At 44.2% G+C, this 17187-nt stretch overlaps 1 protein-coding gene across 7 annotated transcripts in view; it reads left to right on the forward strand.

The window, feature by feature from the left end:
- The first annotated feature begins 12376 nt into the window (after nucleotides 1-12376).
- Nucleotides 12377-17187, forward strand: part of LOC106045453 (TLE family member 1, transcriptional corepressor) — an 85534-nt gene continuing 80723 nt past the window's right edge. For all 7 annotated transcript variants that reach the window (XM_066987879.1, XM_066987881.1, XM_066987880.1 and 4 more), the window contains exons 1-4: nucleotides 12377-12793; nucleotides 13233-13333; nucleotides 14867-14930; nucleotides 15023-15067. In XM_066987879.1, the coding sequence (XP_066843980.1) occupies nucleotides 12770-12793; nucleotides 13233-13333; nucleotides 14867-14930; nucleotides 15023-15067 (234 nt within the window). In that variant the 5' untranslated portion in view covers nucleotides 12377-12769. The remainder of the gene's footprint in view (nucleotides 12794-13232; nucleotides 13334-14866; nucleotides 14931-15022; nucleotides 15068-17187) is intronic.

Consider the following 17187-nt stretch of genomic DNA (forward strand, 5'->3'; position numbering starts at 1 on the left):
AAAGCTCAGTCTGGTTCTGACTACAGTAGTCACTGCATTATGCCAAGCAATCCCAGTGTCAGCTACACATAAGGTAGCTGCATGGTCTCACATTTTACACCTTGTATACAGATTAAATGTACATCTATTCTTATGCTCCTTTTTAACCATAGTCAAGGATGAAGATCAGTTCACAACTTGTTTGATGTCAAGCATCATGTCAGACTTCATCTAATAAACTAAGGTATCAAACATATGTATCAACCAGAAAGTTCTCTCCCTGCAGTACATAATCAGATCATCTTTATAATTTCTTCTAGTCCGCAGACTTTGATCACAAATCCCAACGCCTTTCCATCTCCGCAATAATGAAATAACAGTTGAGCAGTGTTGCATTTGCTGGTGTGAATATACATAAGTGCAGGAGTGTATATGTCTGTATAATGAAGGAGAGAAAAAGTCGAACACTACATTCGCATGTTTAAAAATGTGAATGTTAAATCATAACAAGAACATAACTTACCACACTAGAGAAAGACTGACTGGCTTGAAAGGAAAATGCAGCAATAGCAGAAAATAGTCTAAAGCACAACTTAGAATCAGCTAATGTGGTGGTACTTTTACATCTGAGTTTGCATTTAATAAGATTAGAACTTTTACTGAAAAAAAAAAAAAGATTTGTCATATTTTAGGACAAAACTTTAGGGAAAAGAAAGAAACAGGAACTCTTACATTTCATCAAGCAGATTTATTTTTTTTGTCATATCAAAATAGGCTTATGTCATTTGAGTTACCTAAAATAATTTCTGTATGTTGAAACTTCTTAAAATTGAAGCTTTTTTTTTTTTTTTTTAATTCCTAATTATAGAATTATCTTAAGGAGTGCCTTTCTTTTTTTTTTTTTTCCTCCTTAGGCTATAAACAGATATTTATAATTTCATTTAAACATATTCTCCAGGTACTGATTTGGTGGTAGAAGTTACATTAATGTCTGTTTTCATAGATATACACATTTGAAAACAGATTATATAAATGAAGTTGGTATTTCTTCAGTCAGGCTGTTTGCATTTATCAACATCACTCCCATACCTCACATGTGTTTTAACGCTTTCTCAGGTGCCAGTTGCAGTTTGCCGTTTATACTGAGGAACAGAAGGTATAAAATGGTGAAACTAGAAGACAACTGCATTCCCTAGCATCTGATAATGACATTTTAAGCATTTCACATTCGTTTTGAATAGCATTTGGATGCTACTCAAGAGATGGGAAAAAAATATGAGGTTACTGTGGATTGACTTTCAGTTAATCACTACACAAACTGAACTTTGTACACGTTTGGGTCAGGTCATCTCTTCTCAGAGCTTCAGATTCACTGAATGCCGTGCCTATGAATGGGATATATCAGTTGCTACCTCATGGTGTTCTCAAAGTATACATTTCAAGAAGTGGTTGTATCTGTGTATGCGTATGTATATGTATGTATATGTATGTGTATGTATGTGCACGTGTGTGTGTATTACCAATACATACCTATGTATATATAAAACAACTTAATGATTCACTGGTGTTTTCCAAAACAGTCAAGAATCACAAAATTATATTCTGTATTGTTCAAGCTTTGGTACCGTAGTCATCATTTAATATATTTAACACTTAGTGCCCTAAATAGTGCCTGTGAGTCTCCCTTTGCAGACAGCTGATGCAGGAGAGAGGTGAGAATAATATTTATTTCATTTTTGCTATTATTTTATGCTTACAGAATGCTTAAAAATGGCCCTTTCTGGGAAACTTTGAAAGAGTGTAACATTCACTTTTTTGTTCAAGTACCACTTCAAGTTGGACATGACACCAGGAGTTGGACTCGATGATCCTTGTGGGTCCCTTCCAGATCAGGATATTCTATGATTCTATGATTCAAAAGTTATATATTAAAGGTTTATTCATAAGTGAGCAACTAGTAGTTACATACTAGATTGACAATGGACTTGAATCAGAGGCTTAAGGTATTACAGCGTTATCTTCTATAAAAGAATTATCTTTCTGCTTTGGGCCAGACACTAGTGTGTTTTTTTTTATTATTATTTCTTTGTTTTTAAGAGAAACACAGAATCATTTAGGTTGGAAGAGACCTCTAACCATCTTTTAAAGACCTCCAGGGACGGTGACACAACCACTTCCCTGGGCAGGCCATTCCAATGCCTAACAAACCTTTCAGTAAAGAAGTTTTTCCTAATATCCAACTTAAACCTCCCCTGGCACAACTTTAGCCTATTCCCCCTCATCCTGTCACCAGGCATGTGGGAGAATAGACCAACCCCCACCTCACTACAGCCTCCTTTAAGGTACCTATAGAGAGCGATAAGGTCGCCCCTGAGCCTCCTCTTCTCCAGGCTAAACAACCCCAGCTTCCCAAGCTGCTCCTCGTAAGACTTGTTCTCCAGACCCCTCACCAGCTTTGTTGCTCTTCTCTGGACTCGCTCGAGCACCTCGATGCCCTTCTTGTAGTGAGGGGCCCAGAACTGAACACAGTACTCGAGGTGCGGCCTCACCAGAGCTGAGTAAAGGGGGACAATCACTGCCATAGCCCTGCTGGCCACACTGTTTCTTATGCAAGCCAGGATGCTGTTGGCCTTCTTGGCCACCTGCTGGCTCATATTCAGCCCACTATCAACCAGTACTCCCAGGTCCTTCTCTGCCAGGCAGCTTTCTAACCACTCATCTCCCAGCCTGTAGCACTGCTTGGGGTTGCTGTGCCCCAGGTGCAGGACCTGGCACTTGGCCTTGTTCATACTTCATACAGTTGACCTCAGCCCATCGCTCCAGCCTATCCGGATCCTCCTGCAGAGCCTTCCTTCCCTCGAGCAGATCGACACACGCACCTAACTTGGTGTTGTCTGCAAACTTACTGAGGGTGCATTCAATCCCCTCATCCAGATCATCGATAAAAATATTAAAGAGAACTGGCCCTAATACTGAGCCCTGCGGACTCCACTAGTGACCGGCCTCCAACTGGATTTAACTCCATTCACCACAACTCTTTGGGCCCGGCTACCCAGCCAGTTTTTAACCCAACGGAGCGTATGCCAGTCCAAGCCATGAGCAGTCAGTTTCTTGACGAGAATGCTGTGGGAAACACAGCACTTGGCATCTTACTGAAGTCAAGGTAGACCACATTCACAGCCCTTCCCTCATCCACTAAGCATGTTTGTTTGTTTGATTCATTGTTTTGTAACAGTTTTCCAGTAATTAAGAAAATATCTGACTATGCCCAAAACTTCATGTAAAACTTCATGTTCCTCAAAAGTTTTCAGAGCAAAAACAATAATCCAGAAGAGCAAATACCTGAAGTAGCACTCAAAAATAAATTATACTTAATTTTCCACTGTCTCATGCTTTTTAAGTACTTATTATCCAGTTACATTTGTTTGCTTTTTTTTGGAGATTTACTTCAGAGTTTCAACTTCTTGCAATGATATAACAAAGTATTGGGGCACTGTCAGCACAATAAGATGATTGCCCAGCAGATTTCTATTTTTAAAGTTCTCTATGTTCCCATTAGAAGTTAAAAATTCTGTGGAGAGAGGGAAGGGAAGGGAAGGGAAGGAAGGGAAGGGAAGGGAAGGGAAGGGAAGGGAAGGGAAGGGAAGGGAAGGGAAGGGAAGGGAAGGGAAGGGAAGGGAAGGGAAGGGAAGGGAAGGGAAGGGAAGGAAGGGAAGGGAAGGAAGGGAAGGGAAGGGAAGGGAAGGGAAGGGAAGGGAAGGGAAGGGAAGGGAAGGGAAGGGAAGGGAAGGGAAGGGAAGGGAAGGGAAGGGAAGGGAAGGGAAGGGAAGGGAAGGGAAGGGAAGGGAAGGGAAGGGAAGGGAAGGGAAGGGAAGGGAAGGGAAGGGAAGGGAAGGGAGGGAAGGGAAGCAACAGAGGCTATCTAGAGAAAGACTTATTTTTTATTTTTTTATTTTTTTATTATTTTTTATTTTTTTTTTTAAGCTCTACATCTGCTGATAAAATATCTTCCAGTACTGTATTCTAGATAAACTATATTCTAGCACTTCTCTGTACAAGTGAGTAACAAGACCCAGATGTTCTTTACAGCCTAAAGAAGGCATTCATTCTGGGCAGCAAAATTATGAAAGACCTTACAATGAGAAAGAGTGGATTAGGAGAAACAAATATTCCCTACAGTAAAATTCTGTTAACTACACCCACCAACAATTCTGCAGTTGCACAGGTTGCTAGAGAAGAAAGCTATACTTGACAATTAGGTTAAGATGGCTGAATCTGTATGTTTGCTTTTATCTCTCATTACATATCCTGTCCAGGAAATCTCACAGTATGTCTTAGGACACTCAGTTTATTCTGCTAGATGTCTAAGGTACCTGGGATGAAATCCTAACCCAGCTGAAGTCAATGAGAACTGTCAAATGAGTGGAACATGATACCTACAGAGTTGGTATGCCTGTATTTAAAATTGCAAGTCATGGTTTGATAATATCTCCTGTGCTTTATGACCTAGGGGACAGCCTGGTTTGTGACATTAAACAAGTTCTCAAGGGACAGACACAAGGAGACAGGGGTTATGGCTGTGCAGCTGGCAGCCCACATTAAAGCAAACCATTGGGAGACAACCATCTTGGTGCTATACCCCTCCTTCCTTGTATGACCTTCTCTCCTGCTGGGAGCTTCTGCGAGGTGTCTCACAGTTTGGGATAGAAGTAAGTTGGGAAATACAGTTCCCGTTCCTATTGTTTTCAAACACAGGGGCAAAATGTGCCAGGCTTTGTTGAGCAACTTGCTTGTGGGAGTTTTGCTCAATTGAGGATTCAGAATATGTCTTGTGGTTTGGCTGACTAGCAGGGAGAGAACCAACCAATATTCAAAAATTATTTCAAAACATGTGTGACCTTGTCTGCACCATCTGGCCAGTTCAGCAAGAGCCCTGTTTTCAGAAGATGGCCTTTTCTTTTTCCATAGATTTTACCTCAGCCTATGACAGAGCTAAAGTTGAACAATGACCTGTGATTAGCTTTTTCTCTCCCAATATTTATTTGCTTTTTCAGTGGAATTGATAATATATGAAAAGAAACTGTGCAACCCTCTAATTCAAGCTAGAGTACGTGATTTCAAAAATTAATTTATTAAATAAATAAGTAAACAAATAAAAATATCTACTTAAAAGGCAAATTGTGATAGCCTTTCATCTACAGTTCTCTACATTCAGAGGTATCACAATTTATAAGAAACAGGAAGAATTAAGCTTGCAAGAAAACATTGTAAACAATAATAATAATAAAAAGGATGAAGCTTTACAAGGTTAACGAAATGAATCAAATATCTCAGCACTTTTAAAGGAGTTGTATGAAAATGACTACCATCACTGTACATAGTATAGTACCTTCCACTTGAAAATTAAATGGCATATTCTGAAATGTTCTGCAAAACTGAAGAATATGCCATGCAAAGTGCATCTAGAAAATATTCCTAAATGCTTACCTGTGTCTTCCTTTTATTAGATGAATATCCCCTGGCTTTGTTCACCTAAAGCACAATACGGGGAAAAAAAGCATATTATTGGTATGTTATGAAGCGATAAATTTTTTTCAGAAAAGGTGCCCAGCTTCATTGGACCTCATTAATAATGCTCTAAGCAGCCAGCAGCTTCTATAAATCCCCAAATATTGTTTTAGTTTTTCAAGGACTTCTCACTTGCAGATGTGAAGAGCACTGGTAAATGTGCTCTCAAATTAAACTGGCTTCAGAGGACCAATCATATATCTCTTTCATTTGAGTGAAATAGCCTAATGCAAAAGCAAAATACTGACACTTAAATGTTATTTGATCGTGTGGACACAATATATAATTATATATAAGGACACTTAATATATAATTATGCCAAAAGGTGAATATGCACATCTATATACCTTATACTGCTTACTCCCTGCCTTTCATGGTTTGTACCGGTGAGATTTGCAAACTATTTTATCTCGAGCTGAATGACGAAGTAATGATTTCTTTTATGTGATACAGTCTGTTCCCAAAGTACAACTCAGTGCCAGTTTCAGGACATTGGCATTCTTCTGGCCTTCGCTTGGGGGTCATGTGATATCAAGATTTTCTTCTGTAAAAATGCTCCTGAACCTAGATGGCAGCTGAGCACCTGCGTATGCATAAGCACATAAGCAGACAGCAAAAACAGAGCAGAACACAAACCACACTGTCCTCCCCTTCCCACCTGAGTAATTCAGCACGCACCAGCACATCTACACTGTACTCATTAGGCGTGTTTTTATACATAAAATGTTTTCATTGACTTTGGCAGCTCTTTCCTCAACCACCAGTATTAATCTCTTCATCTTATTTTCTACCTGGTAAATATGGAGATATTTGGATTACTACTGCATGGTTACTCTGCTGTCTGTGTCATCATATCGTGGTTTTCTTGAGTAGAGGGTTTATTGATAGTTCAAAGGCAGTAATATTAAAGACTAACTGCAAGGGATAGATCTATTTTTCATCTCCCTTAACACCATTTTTATACCTGGTAATGCCACTGATTACACCTGTTGTAGTTGCAAGACTTTTGTCTTTTTTTGCAACTGCAGTTGCAATTCTTTTTGGTGGGGTGCTTCATTTGAGCATTCACTTGATTCATGTTACTGATAGATCCAAGCTGTGCCAAACTACCGAATTTATGACTTCTTATTCTGGGGAATGGATATGTCCTATTAATGATTACAGTTGTGGTTACACATTAGCTGCCTAGGACGCAAACCAAGACACTTGCATTGAAACTAGTGGAAAAGCAGCAAGTTCAGAGCATGAGGAGAAGAAGGAGAAGTAGACAGTGCTGGGTGGCTGAGACATTTAATGATTTTCTGTTTATGCTTTGAGTACTTTGAGTAACAGTAATTCTGTTAGCAATCTTGCCTGAAGTTCTCTTCCCCCCCGCCCCCCATCCAGAGGAAAATATTATTTTATTAACAGTTGCATCAAATTTGTATTGAAATATTCCCTCCCCATAGAATTCCCCTCCCTCTCCCCAGATCTCCTCATCATCACTATCCCTGTCCAGTAACTTCTGACGAAGTCCAACACATCTTTTGTTGACTGAGATATCCTTTTTCATGTAAGCATTGTCATTGACTTCAGAGGGACGATTTCAATGAGTAAACTTAGTCATGTATGTGATGACGGGACCAGGGAGCAGGCGTGAGCCTGCTTTCTGTACAGAATGGACACACATTGCCCCTTTCACTGTGATTTTCCGTGGTGGAGACCTCATTCTGCACCAGGCTGGAGCGTGATAGACCGACAGGTGGTCCTTGTTAGGGAGGTCACTGACACTGCCAAGCAGCTTTTGAAAGGCGACATTGCACCTAGAAGGTTATCAGGCCGGAGCCACTAAGTCTAAAACAATTTTTCTGACGATGTTGTAAATGGGTAGTATATCTGGCACATTTTCAGACTTAACAAAGCACAGGAGATTAAAGTTCATCTGCACCTCTGTCCCCCTCTGCCATCAGAGCATACACCTTCCCTATGCTTTGTCTAGAAGCACCTTGCAGATGTAGTCAAGTTGTGAAAGAGCTACTTTAATTATAAGTGCTACAGTAATGAATTCAAGTACACTCATTTATCATAGAGGGCTTCCCCATCTGTCTCTAAAGTATGCTCAAAAATGTTGTGTATTTGATAACAAGAAGGTTGAGAATTTATCACATTTTAGTTTTAAGCACTCCATTTTGGTTAGCTTTTTGTTAAGACTGTACAACTGCATTTTGACTGAAAGAACAGATTGGTGTGTGTGCGAGCGTGCATGTGCGTGCGTGCATGTGTGTGGTCTCTTCCTAATTTATTTGCACTCCAACCCATTGGGATCAAGCTGCAATCCCTGTAGGCAAAGGAAGATTAGGGAAAGCGACTGGCTGTTTTTTCCCAGACACAGAAGGGAAAGCGACTTCTCAAGTACCGCAAGTTTTTCTGGCCACTGTACAAATTGTTCCTGAGTATGGAGAGTTTCCAAAAGACCTAATTAGCAACTCGCTGCAAACATTTCTTTGCATTAGCTAATGATCCGGCTACACTTGTAAGCAAACAGTACCAACATATCTAATCAATGCAGAAAAACCAACAGAATGCCTATTAAACATCTGGATGTAATTTTCTAGTTACACTTAGAACAAAATGAAAACATATGCAGGTTTCTTTGATCTATGCCTCAACAAAGAAATTGTCGATAAAAAAAAAAAAAAGGCAAAAAAACACAGAAAACCACACTGGCCAGTCAATGTGTCATTTTCATAAAGCCTGGTCATTTCTCTTCAAATGTTCCCAGTTTAATTTTGTTGGTTTCCTGCAATCTCTAATTTTACCATACTGTGTGAAACCACAAGGGATTCTTTGGATTTGATTTTATTTGAGGTTTTACTGCTGCACGATCTGCTACTGACTTTTTTTTTTTTTTTTTAAGTTCAGCTTGGGGAATTTTTAAGGGTGAGAGAATGGGGGAAGGGAATACAGACAAGATGGTAAAATGACCTACTGATTTTATTTTATTCTTTTAACATTCTTACCTACAAGGAAAGCTACTAATTAAAAAGAAATCAAATTACAAAGAGGGTATGCAGTGGCTATTAGCCAAAAGATAGCGAATAATTAGAAATGTAATTGCTTTACCCTGCTCATATAATTTGCACTTCATAAATAAAGAAATATTTTAAAGTGATATTGTTTTGCATACCCTCATAATAATTATTTTTCTTGCAGCTGTACAGGTAGTTCACTTCTATATCACATGCACTGTGTGAATCAGATACTATTTTTTTCTCTATTCCACCTGTTCTGCCATTAAAAAAGACAAAAACAAAACAACACCCTCCCATCATGCAGATATACATAATTTTGTAAGGTACTCTGTTTCTCTTTTGGTTGAAAATTCAATGATCTCTCAATCTCAAATTTACAAGCACAAAATCTATTGAATTTTATAATTGCTTCCTACGCTGATGTACTCGAACTACATAGGTAGTTGAGCGGTGAGATAAATCACAAATTCACTAAATTGTGTCCCAGCCCCCTGCTGCAAACTCTTGGTGATCAACATCATCAACATTTTTATTATATGTGTTGGTTTGTGGGAAGTTAAAAAATATTGCTTGTAAATAATATTGCAAACAGTGAAGGAAAAAATACAAACACTATGGTAATTTGAACATCATACAATACATCATTTCCCTAAAGAGCAGATGCTACATCTGAAGCCCTTTCAGTACAGTCGAACTAGATTTCGGGCCCCAATACCACTTTTTTTTTTTTTTTTTTTTTGTCTTAAAGCTCAAACTGCTTTCAGCGTGAATTATGAGTACATAGTTAATGAAGGATTAAGACTTCTGCTATATGAGGTAAGAACACTACACTAAAATCCTTACAGTGAAAAACAATTGCTTTGAAAAGCAGATCAGAACTGATGATACATCAGAAGGGCTGGGGGTGGGGGTTAGAGACTGTCTTCTTAGTGTACTTTTTAAAACACAGAACTGTGGTATAAGCACAGTTATTTGCAATTCAAAATTAAAATTGTGTAGGGTAATTACAGTACTGTTGTGTAACAGTCTCGTATAAAACACTACCTTCAATCAAACACAGCTCTTTACAATATGCTTAGCCAAATTTTGGCCTGTCTCTGACTGGTGTAATTTTGTGTTGCTGTGAAGTGAGGATGCTAATTTTTTTGCAGGATTAGTCCAGATTTATAGCCAAATTAATCCTGATTTATTCTAACAGGCAAATGTTGTGTTCCAACTGGCCAGCGATGATGAATTATAAATTAGCTAAATATCAGACCATGTTCGTTACTGTTGACGCTATGTAGAGTCAGTTGTCCTCACCTAAAAAAAAAAAGAAATTATTGCTGCTTTTGCTGCTTTTACAGCTCTTCTATCTTGATTATGATGAAGAAGATTCAAAATGCCCTTAAGTGTCTGATTCCAGAATCTAAGAGGGTTAAAGGCACTTGTTAAAAGAAATCAGAGAAGTAGAACTTTTCTGCTTCTGTTAAAACATGCCTTGGACATTTTAATGATGACAAATAAAGATTACAAGACATTTCGACTTTCATGTAGGTGAGCAATTATATATATATATATATATATATATATATAAGCTTTTGTTTATGTTCCAAAACATAGTGTTGTTTTAATGTCATATCTGTTAATAACTCATTAACGACTTGTGCCAGCAGGTTAAGCACAGCACAACTAAAGTTAGGTAATCTTTACGTTATTACAGACTCCATAGCTACCAGGTACACACACAAAGTGTATAATAATACACTTGCATTTTATGGCATCTTTCATCTGAGGATCTAAGTACTTTATAAGCATTAATTAATTAAGCTTTCTAATACCATGAAGAGAGCTGTGAGTTGGCTTGTCCAAGGGAAGAGCTGGGAACAAAACTCAAGATGTTTAGCTCGACTCATGCACGTGCAATGCCAGGCAAGTTTGCATTCCCATCCTGGGAAACACAATCCAGTAACACTGAGATTCGACTCTCAACTTAAAAAAAAAAAAAGTCCTCATTTGGTTGCATTTATTTTTATATTCACAACTGTGTACACGCATATATATTGGTCCCGAGGGACGTCTCGGGGTGGCACGCCGGGAGACCTCCGTGCTCCCCCGCTGGCAGGGTGCCCGCACCCCGGGGATGTGCGGTGTGGCTGTGGTAGCAGAGAGACAGGGTGGGTGAGGGGAGGGAGAGGAGGAGAGGGGAAAGGGAAAAGGTAAAAGGACCGAAAAAAAGAATGGGAAAAAAAAAAAAGGAAGAGAGATGGAAAAAAAAAAGAGGGGAAAAAGAAAATAAGGAAGAAAATAAAAAAAGGAAAGGAAAACGAAAGAAAATAAGAAAAGGAAAGGAAAAGGAAAGAAAAGAAGAAAAGAAAAAGAAAAAAAAAGATTAAAAGGAAAAAAAAAGCAAAATGACAAAAGAAAAATGAAAACAAAAAAAAGCGAAACGACAAAAAAGGGCAAAAATGTAAACGACGAAAAAGCAAAACGACGAAAAAAGGGGAAATATAAACAGCAAAAAAAAAAAAAGGCGGGAAAAAAAAAGCGGAAGGACAAAAAAAAAAGAAAAAAACGACAAAATAAAGAAAAAAAAAAGTCCAAGAAAAAGAAAAAGAGAAACAAAGAAGGAAAACAATAATAAAAAAACCAACCCCCACACCCCCAAGCTCGACCACCACCCGCGTGGGAACGCGGCAGCACCGCCGGGCTATGCTCGCCCCGCCCCGCGGAGACGGCGGCCCCGGCCGCGGGCGCGCGCAGGCGCCGCGCAGGGTGCGCGCAGGCAGCCCCGCCGCCCCGCCCCGCCCCGCCCCGCCCCGCCCCTCCGTCCCGCGCTCACTCTCCCTCTCCCGCTCTCTCCCCTCCCCGCCCGCCCGGCGGCCCCACGTTACTTTGATTGACAGCTCAGCCTCCCCGCTCTCCTTCCCACCGACCTTCCCCGCCTCCCCGCCGCTCGGCGCGCTCCGCGCCCTCCTATTGGCCGGCGCCGAGGGCTCCCGCCGCTCCGCCAGAAACGCTTCCCAGCGAAAGGCAGAGAGGCGCTCGGCCGGCCGCTCTCCCCATTGGCCCGCGGCGCCGCGCGCGTCACGGCCCCACGTTGGCGGCGGCGCCGGCGATTGGGCGGCGGCGGCGGCGCGGCCCCCCCCGCGCGGCGGCGTGGGCGGGGCCCGGCGGCTGGTTAGCTGGCGGAGTGTGAAACCGCGTGTTAATGCAAGCGGCGCGGGCGGCTCGGCGCGTCCCGCCCGGACACGGCCGCGCACCCGGCCCCGCACCCGGCCCGCCGAGCGCAGCCCAGCGCCGCCCAGCGCAGCGGGGCCGAGCCCAGCCCGGCCCGGTCCAGCCGAGCGCAGCCCGGCCCGCCGGACGTCCCGAACTCCATCCCGGAGCGGAGCCGTGCGGTGGGGCGGGGGGAGGAAGAGGAGGAGGAGGAGGAAGAGGAGGATGAGGAGGATGCCGCCGCCGCCGCCGGGATGCGCCGCCCTCGGGGGGCTCTGCTGAGATGTGCGCCTCGGTGTGCGCCCGCCCGCAGGAGGCTGCAGCCGTGCCGTCGCGAGGAGGATCGCCCCGTCTGAGATAGCCCCGACGCGGACGCTTCCAGCTTTTTATTATTATTTTTTTTAATCTTTTTTTTTTTTTTCCCCGACGGGGCGGGCGGCTCGGTGCCGCGCTCCTTTTGTCCCGGGCACCCCCCTGCATCTCCCGGCTCTGCGCGCCGTGCATGTGCTGCCGGCGCTGCTCCGGCCGGGGCCGGCTGCGCGGAGCCCCCCCTCGCCCCCTTCCTCCTCCTCGCTGTCCCGCCGCCCTCCCGTGCTCGCCGCCCCGCGGGCTGCCCATGACCCGACCCCCCGCCGACGCCCGGGAGCAGCGCGGCCTTCCCCGGAGACTTTCCCTCGCCCCTCCAGCCTGTGACGGTCCCGTGCTCGCCGCTCCCCGCCGCCCGGATTTCCCCAGAAGCGGGGACACGAGACGCGGAGGAGCCGCCCGCGCCCCGGGGTTCCCGGCTTGAGGATCGGACCGCCAGCCCGGCTGGGGAGCGCCCCGTCGGGGCCGGCCCCGTCCCGTCCCGTCTGGTCCCGGAGCGGCCGTGACCGTCCCGAGCGCGTCCCCGGAACGACAGCGACAAAGGCCCGAGGATGTCCCCGCGGCGGGGGCAGTGAGCGCCGCCGCCCCCCCCGCTGCCCCTCGGGGCGTGAGCCGCGCTGCGAGGGAGCCCCGCGGCGGCCGGAGCCATGTTCCCGCAGAGCCGGCACCCCGTAAGTGCGGGACGGGGCGGGGGGTGGGGGTGGGAAGGGGGGTGCGGGACGGGGCCGCGTCTCCGCTTTGTTCGGCGGCGGGGCTGGCGGCCGCCGAGCGCGGACACCGGGGCTGTGCCGTGCCGAGCCGAGCCGTGCCCCCCGGCGGGGGTCGGCGGGGAGGGGCCGGCACGCCCCGCTGGGGGGAGCGGGTGGGACGGGGACGGGGACCGGGACCGGGACGGGAACAGGGACGGGGACGGGGCGGCCCCGCGGGGAGCGGCCGCCGGGTCGCGGTGAGCCTCGGCCTCGCCGATGAGGGACGGGAAGGTGGGTAACAAGTGCGCGGCGGCGGGGGGGGCGGGCCGGGCTCCCCGAATCCCTCCCCGCATCCCTCCGGCCCCCGGCCGCGCCGCTCTCAACGTGCCTCTCTCTCCCGGTCCGGCCGCCGCCGCGCCAGACCCCGCACCAGGCTGCGGGCCAGCCTTTCAAATTCACCATCCCGGAGTCGCTCGACCGCATCAAGGAGGAGTTCCAGTTCCTCCAGGCGCAGTACCACAGGTGAGCGGGGGGCCGGGGGCCGGGGCCGGGCTGGGCTGGGGTCGTTCCCCCTCCGCCCGCCCCCCCGGGGCTCGGGGGGGCTGCACCGAGCGGCCGCGTCCAGGCGGTGGCGTGCGGAGTCGCGGCGGAGCCCCCGCCGCTGGGGGCCGCGGAGCTTTGCGGGCCCGTCTGCCCTCGGAGCATCCCCCGGGGGCGAGCAGCGGGGCGGGGGGCAGCCGATACCCGCCGCCTCCCGCCGGTGTGGATGCGAGGTGGTTGTGCTGGTGTGAGGCACACACCTTGGGTTTCGGGGGTTTCGGAGGGAGACGGGCACGGATCCTGAGGCACAGACCGCTAAGGAGGCCAAATCCCGGGCTTGCTCGTTCGTGTGCGGTGTTGGGGCAAAAATCTATCAAGCGCCAGAGTGCGGTGGTGAAAGACACAGCGAGGACTGTAGGAAGGAGCACACGAGTACCGGAGTTCACGCAAAGTTAACATCAGTCTGCCGAAGCCGTGGCTGCGTTTCCAGTTGCAGTTTTGTTCTTCAGACGTTCCTGTTGAAAACGTTTGCGCTTGCTGCTGGAGACCCTGCAGTAAATTAGGGAACGGGTTCTTGCGTGTAAAATGCGTTTGGCCATAAGAGTCATTAATCTTCCTGAATTTTGTACTCTCATGCACCTGGAAGGTCTGGATAGGAAGAAGATCTCTGTGACTTTCCATGCTAGTAATCGCTTGGTTTTGATTAGGCTTCCCTTTTCCTGCTGATGATGCTCTAGTCCGAGTCTTATCTAAGATCATTGCCTTGTCTAAGACATATATTACTTTAGAAACAGAGTGTAAGCTATAAACATTCAGTATTGCAACTGTAAATGGAAAATGGTGGCTTACACACTAATTGCTCCATAGGATGCTTCCTTGTTTCATTTAAAAAAAAAAAAAAGGAACGAAAGAGAAAAATCAGTTTGCCAGAGAACAAAGGGAATGTTCTGGCTTTTGTCCTCAGTGAAAGTAGTCAAAATTATACTGCTGTTAGCGATAAGATAGGCAACTTGTTTTTCTCCTCTGAAAACAAAAATAGAAAACAAACTTGGTAGTAATTGATAGTCAAAGCTACTTATTTCAAGCTGCGGACGAGATAACAGAAGCTAGAGGTTCTTTGAGGTTAGGAATTGCAGACATGCCCAAGTTGTAATTCCAGCCGTGAATGGTGTTACTTGGCTGCGACTTACTGAACGTCATATGCAAAGAAGTACTTTGGCTACTCAGAAGAACTTTGGAGAAAGTCTGTTCCTGTCATAGCCTGAGAGTTGTAGCGCTTCATCTGTGTAGCAGTTCTGGAGGCGGTTTCGGGTCTCTCATGCAACACTCATGAAATACCTCCTAAATTTCCCGTTCAGCCCTTGTCTTTAAAGTATGAATTAAGACCTTTCTCTCAGTGTTTGCATGTTAGTTTATGAGTTTCTTTAATTAGCTGTTTCTGTCAAAATACAAATAAAGTGGTGAATGTCAAAACAATGACATAACAGTTACATTAAAGTGTGATCTATTTTGTAGCCTTAAATTGGAATGTGAGAAACTGGCAAGCGAAAAGACAGAAATGCAGAGGCACTATGTGATGGTATGTATGTTTGTTTTTCTTTATTTCAGTAAATATCTTCTAATGCAATGTAAGCCCGCATAACGAAATAATATATGCTCCTTTATTTGCAGTATTATGAAATGTCATATGGATTAAACATTGAAATGCACAAACAGGTAAGGCATTTTGTTTTCTAACCCACAAAATCTGCAGTCTGTCTAGTGTGTTTAAATGTAGCTGTTCTGTTTGTATTCAGATGACCGCAGCATGTGTCTGAATAGGCTGATTAGTGCCAGTGATTAGCAGACCTTTGCCTACCTGCTGTCAGGTGAGGTATAGGTTAGGTTAAGCGACAGGACTTCCTTGGTATTGGCCCTGTTGTAAGACGTAGGAAGGCTCTTGGCTCTGTGGTTTTTAAAAACTAATTCAGTGCTTTATGTGGTTCTGTTTTGTCATTGGTAAGAGCCTTTGATTATGTAGAACTGGTCTTACGCGTGTGTAGCATATGTAGTGATAGTTGCTCAAATCCTTGCCATTTAGAGGTATGAAAAGATTAGTGACTTGGAAAGCTCAAGTTATGACTATAAGTTTGCAAGTTCCCATAAAATTCACACTTATGGCCACTATAATGGTGAATAAAAAGAGTATTGAAGTGGAACAAGACACTAAGGACCTCGTAAGAGAAGAAAAGCTAAATGATTGCTCAGCCCAGAGGACCCTCAATTGAGTAGTCATTGTCTGCCAAATAAAGCATTAATGGCAGGGTGTAAGTATTCTGTAGATACGCTGACATTCACTTTTTCATCAAGATGCTGGTACAATAAGTCTTTCAGAAATCGATGGCCTCTTAAAAAAATTATCATTAGATGAAGTTGCACAGTTGGACACATTTCAAAGTGCAACAATACAATTCTTTCTTGAAGTGTATGTGCTATTTCATCTAAAACTCTTGTTTCATTAAATTAAAGAGCATGGCTGACCGGTTAGGGCACAGCGAAGAAATTGATTAGTTCAGGCTTCGGATCTTCAGTATATTCAAAGACTTTTCATTAAGTGAGTGAATTGCAGAGTTGAATTTCGCTTTTGTAACTCAAACTCTTTGATTTTTGTTTTGTTTTCCACTAAAAAATATTGCATTTTATAAGACAGGGTGGTAGTTCCACAATAACTTTGTTTGCAAAGCTGTGTAGGTATTCTGTGATTTTTTTTTAGAGGTGCGCTTGTTTGAATCCAAAATGTTGGTAAAAGCAGGAATATTGTTTTCAAGGAATCACTTGTTTTAAAGTGATGCACTGCAGAGGCAGGTGGAACAACTAGAGTGGTGGCTGACTCGTTTCTGTACCGTAGCTGCTGTAGTGTTCTCGTCTGTGTGTGTGTGATCATTCATTCTGTGAGGCAATTCTATCATGCTCTCTGATTTTTGGAATTCTCTTTATTAATTTATTCTTAACTTCATGGCAGGCTAACTTGAGAGGAAGCCAACATCCATAAAGAAGCTTCATCTGGTTCAAAATGTGTGTTATTTTCATAAGATTTTAACAGTAAATGTACTAGAAATTAACTTCAGGTAAAATCAATTAAGCCCACAAGATTAAAGAGTCTCGGAACTGAGGTTTTCACTTTGACCTTAACATCTGTGTATTGCAAGGGTTTAATGCTCTGTATGTATGGCAACTATAATTACATACCTAGTATTCGGTGATACTTTGGAAGCTTTTAAGATTTATGGCAGAGCATTATACCTGCATTGGTTCTAGCTGGGGAGAATAGAGCACATTTACTCTGTGTGCTCCTAGGAGAAGAAAAAGCAGTTGAAGGGATAAATAATTTTCCCTGGTCTTAGATACCATGCTTTTACGTGTTAAGTATTCTGATTAAAAGTAGCACCTTCGTATTAAAGACTCTTGATTTAGATGCCTGCAGTGAGGATGCCTAACAGTGTTAGAATTCAGTACGTAGGTGGTCTCAGCTTACAGGAGACAAAAAAAAAAAAGCCACCAGTGACATTCTTTTGAATTTCCACCGCTAACGATAAGTTCTGAGGAGGCTTTTGGCAGATAGTAATCATAATTCTTATTAAAACTGGTGACGTCTAGCCCCAAGGGTGTAGCCAGGCTCAAATTGATGCTTTTTGCTGGCTGATCACCAGCATGGCCTAAGTGCTCATTATGTTGTAGAGAGGGCCTTTGGAGCTCTCATTACGTTTGACAGGAATTCTCTCTAGGGGGAAACTGGGCATTAGCTAGACTCCTGACAGGCTGAAATTATTCCTGCTTTATGGCTTATAACCAAATGC

The sequence above is a fragment of the Anser cygnoides genome, chromosome Z, assembly GCF_040182565.1.
Source record: "Anser cygnoides isolate HZ-2024a breed goose chromosome Z, Taihu_goose_T2T_genome, whole genome shotgun sequence".
Lineage (NCBI taxonomy): Eukaryota > Metazoa > Chordata > Aves > Anseriformes > Anatidae > Anser > Anser cygnoides.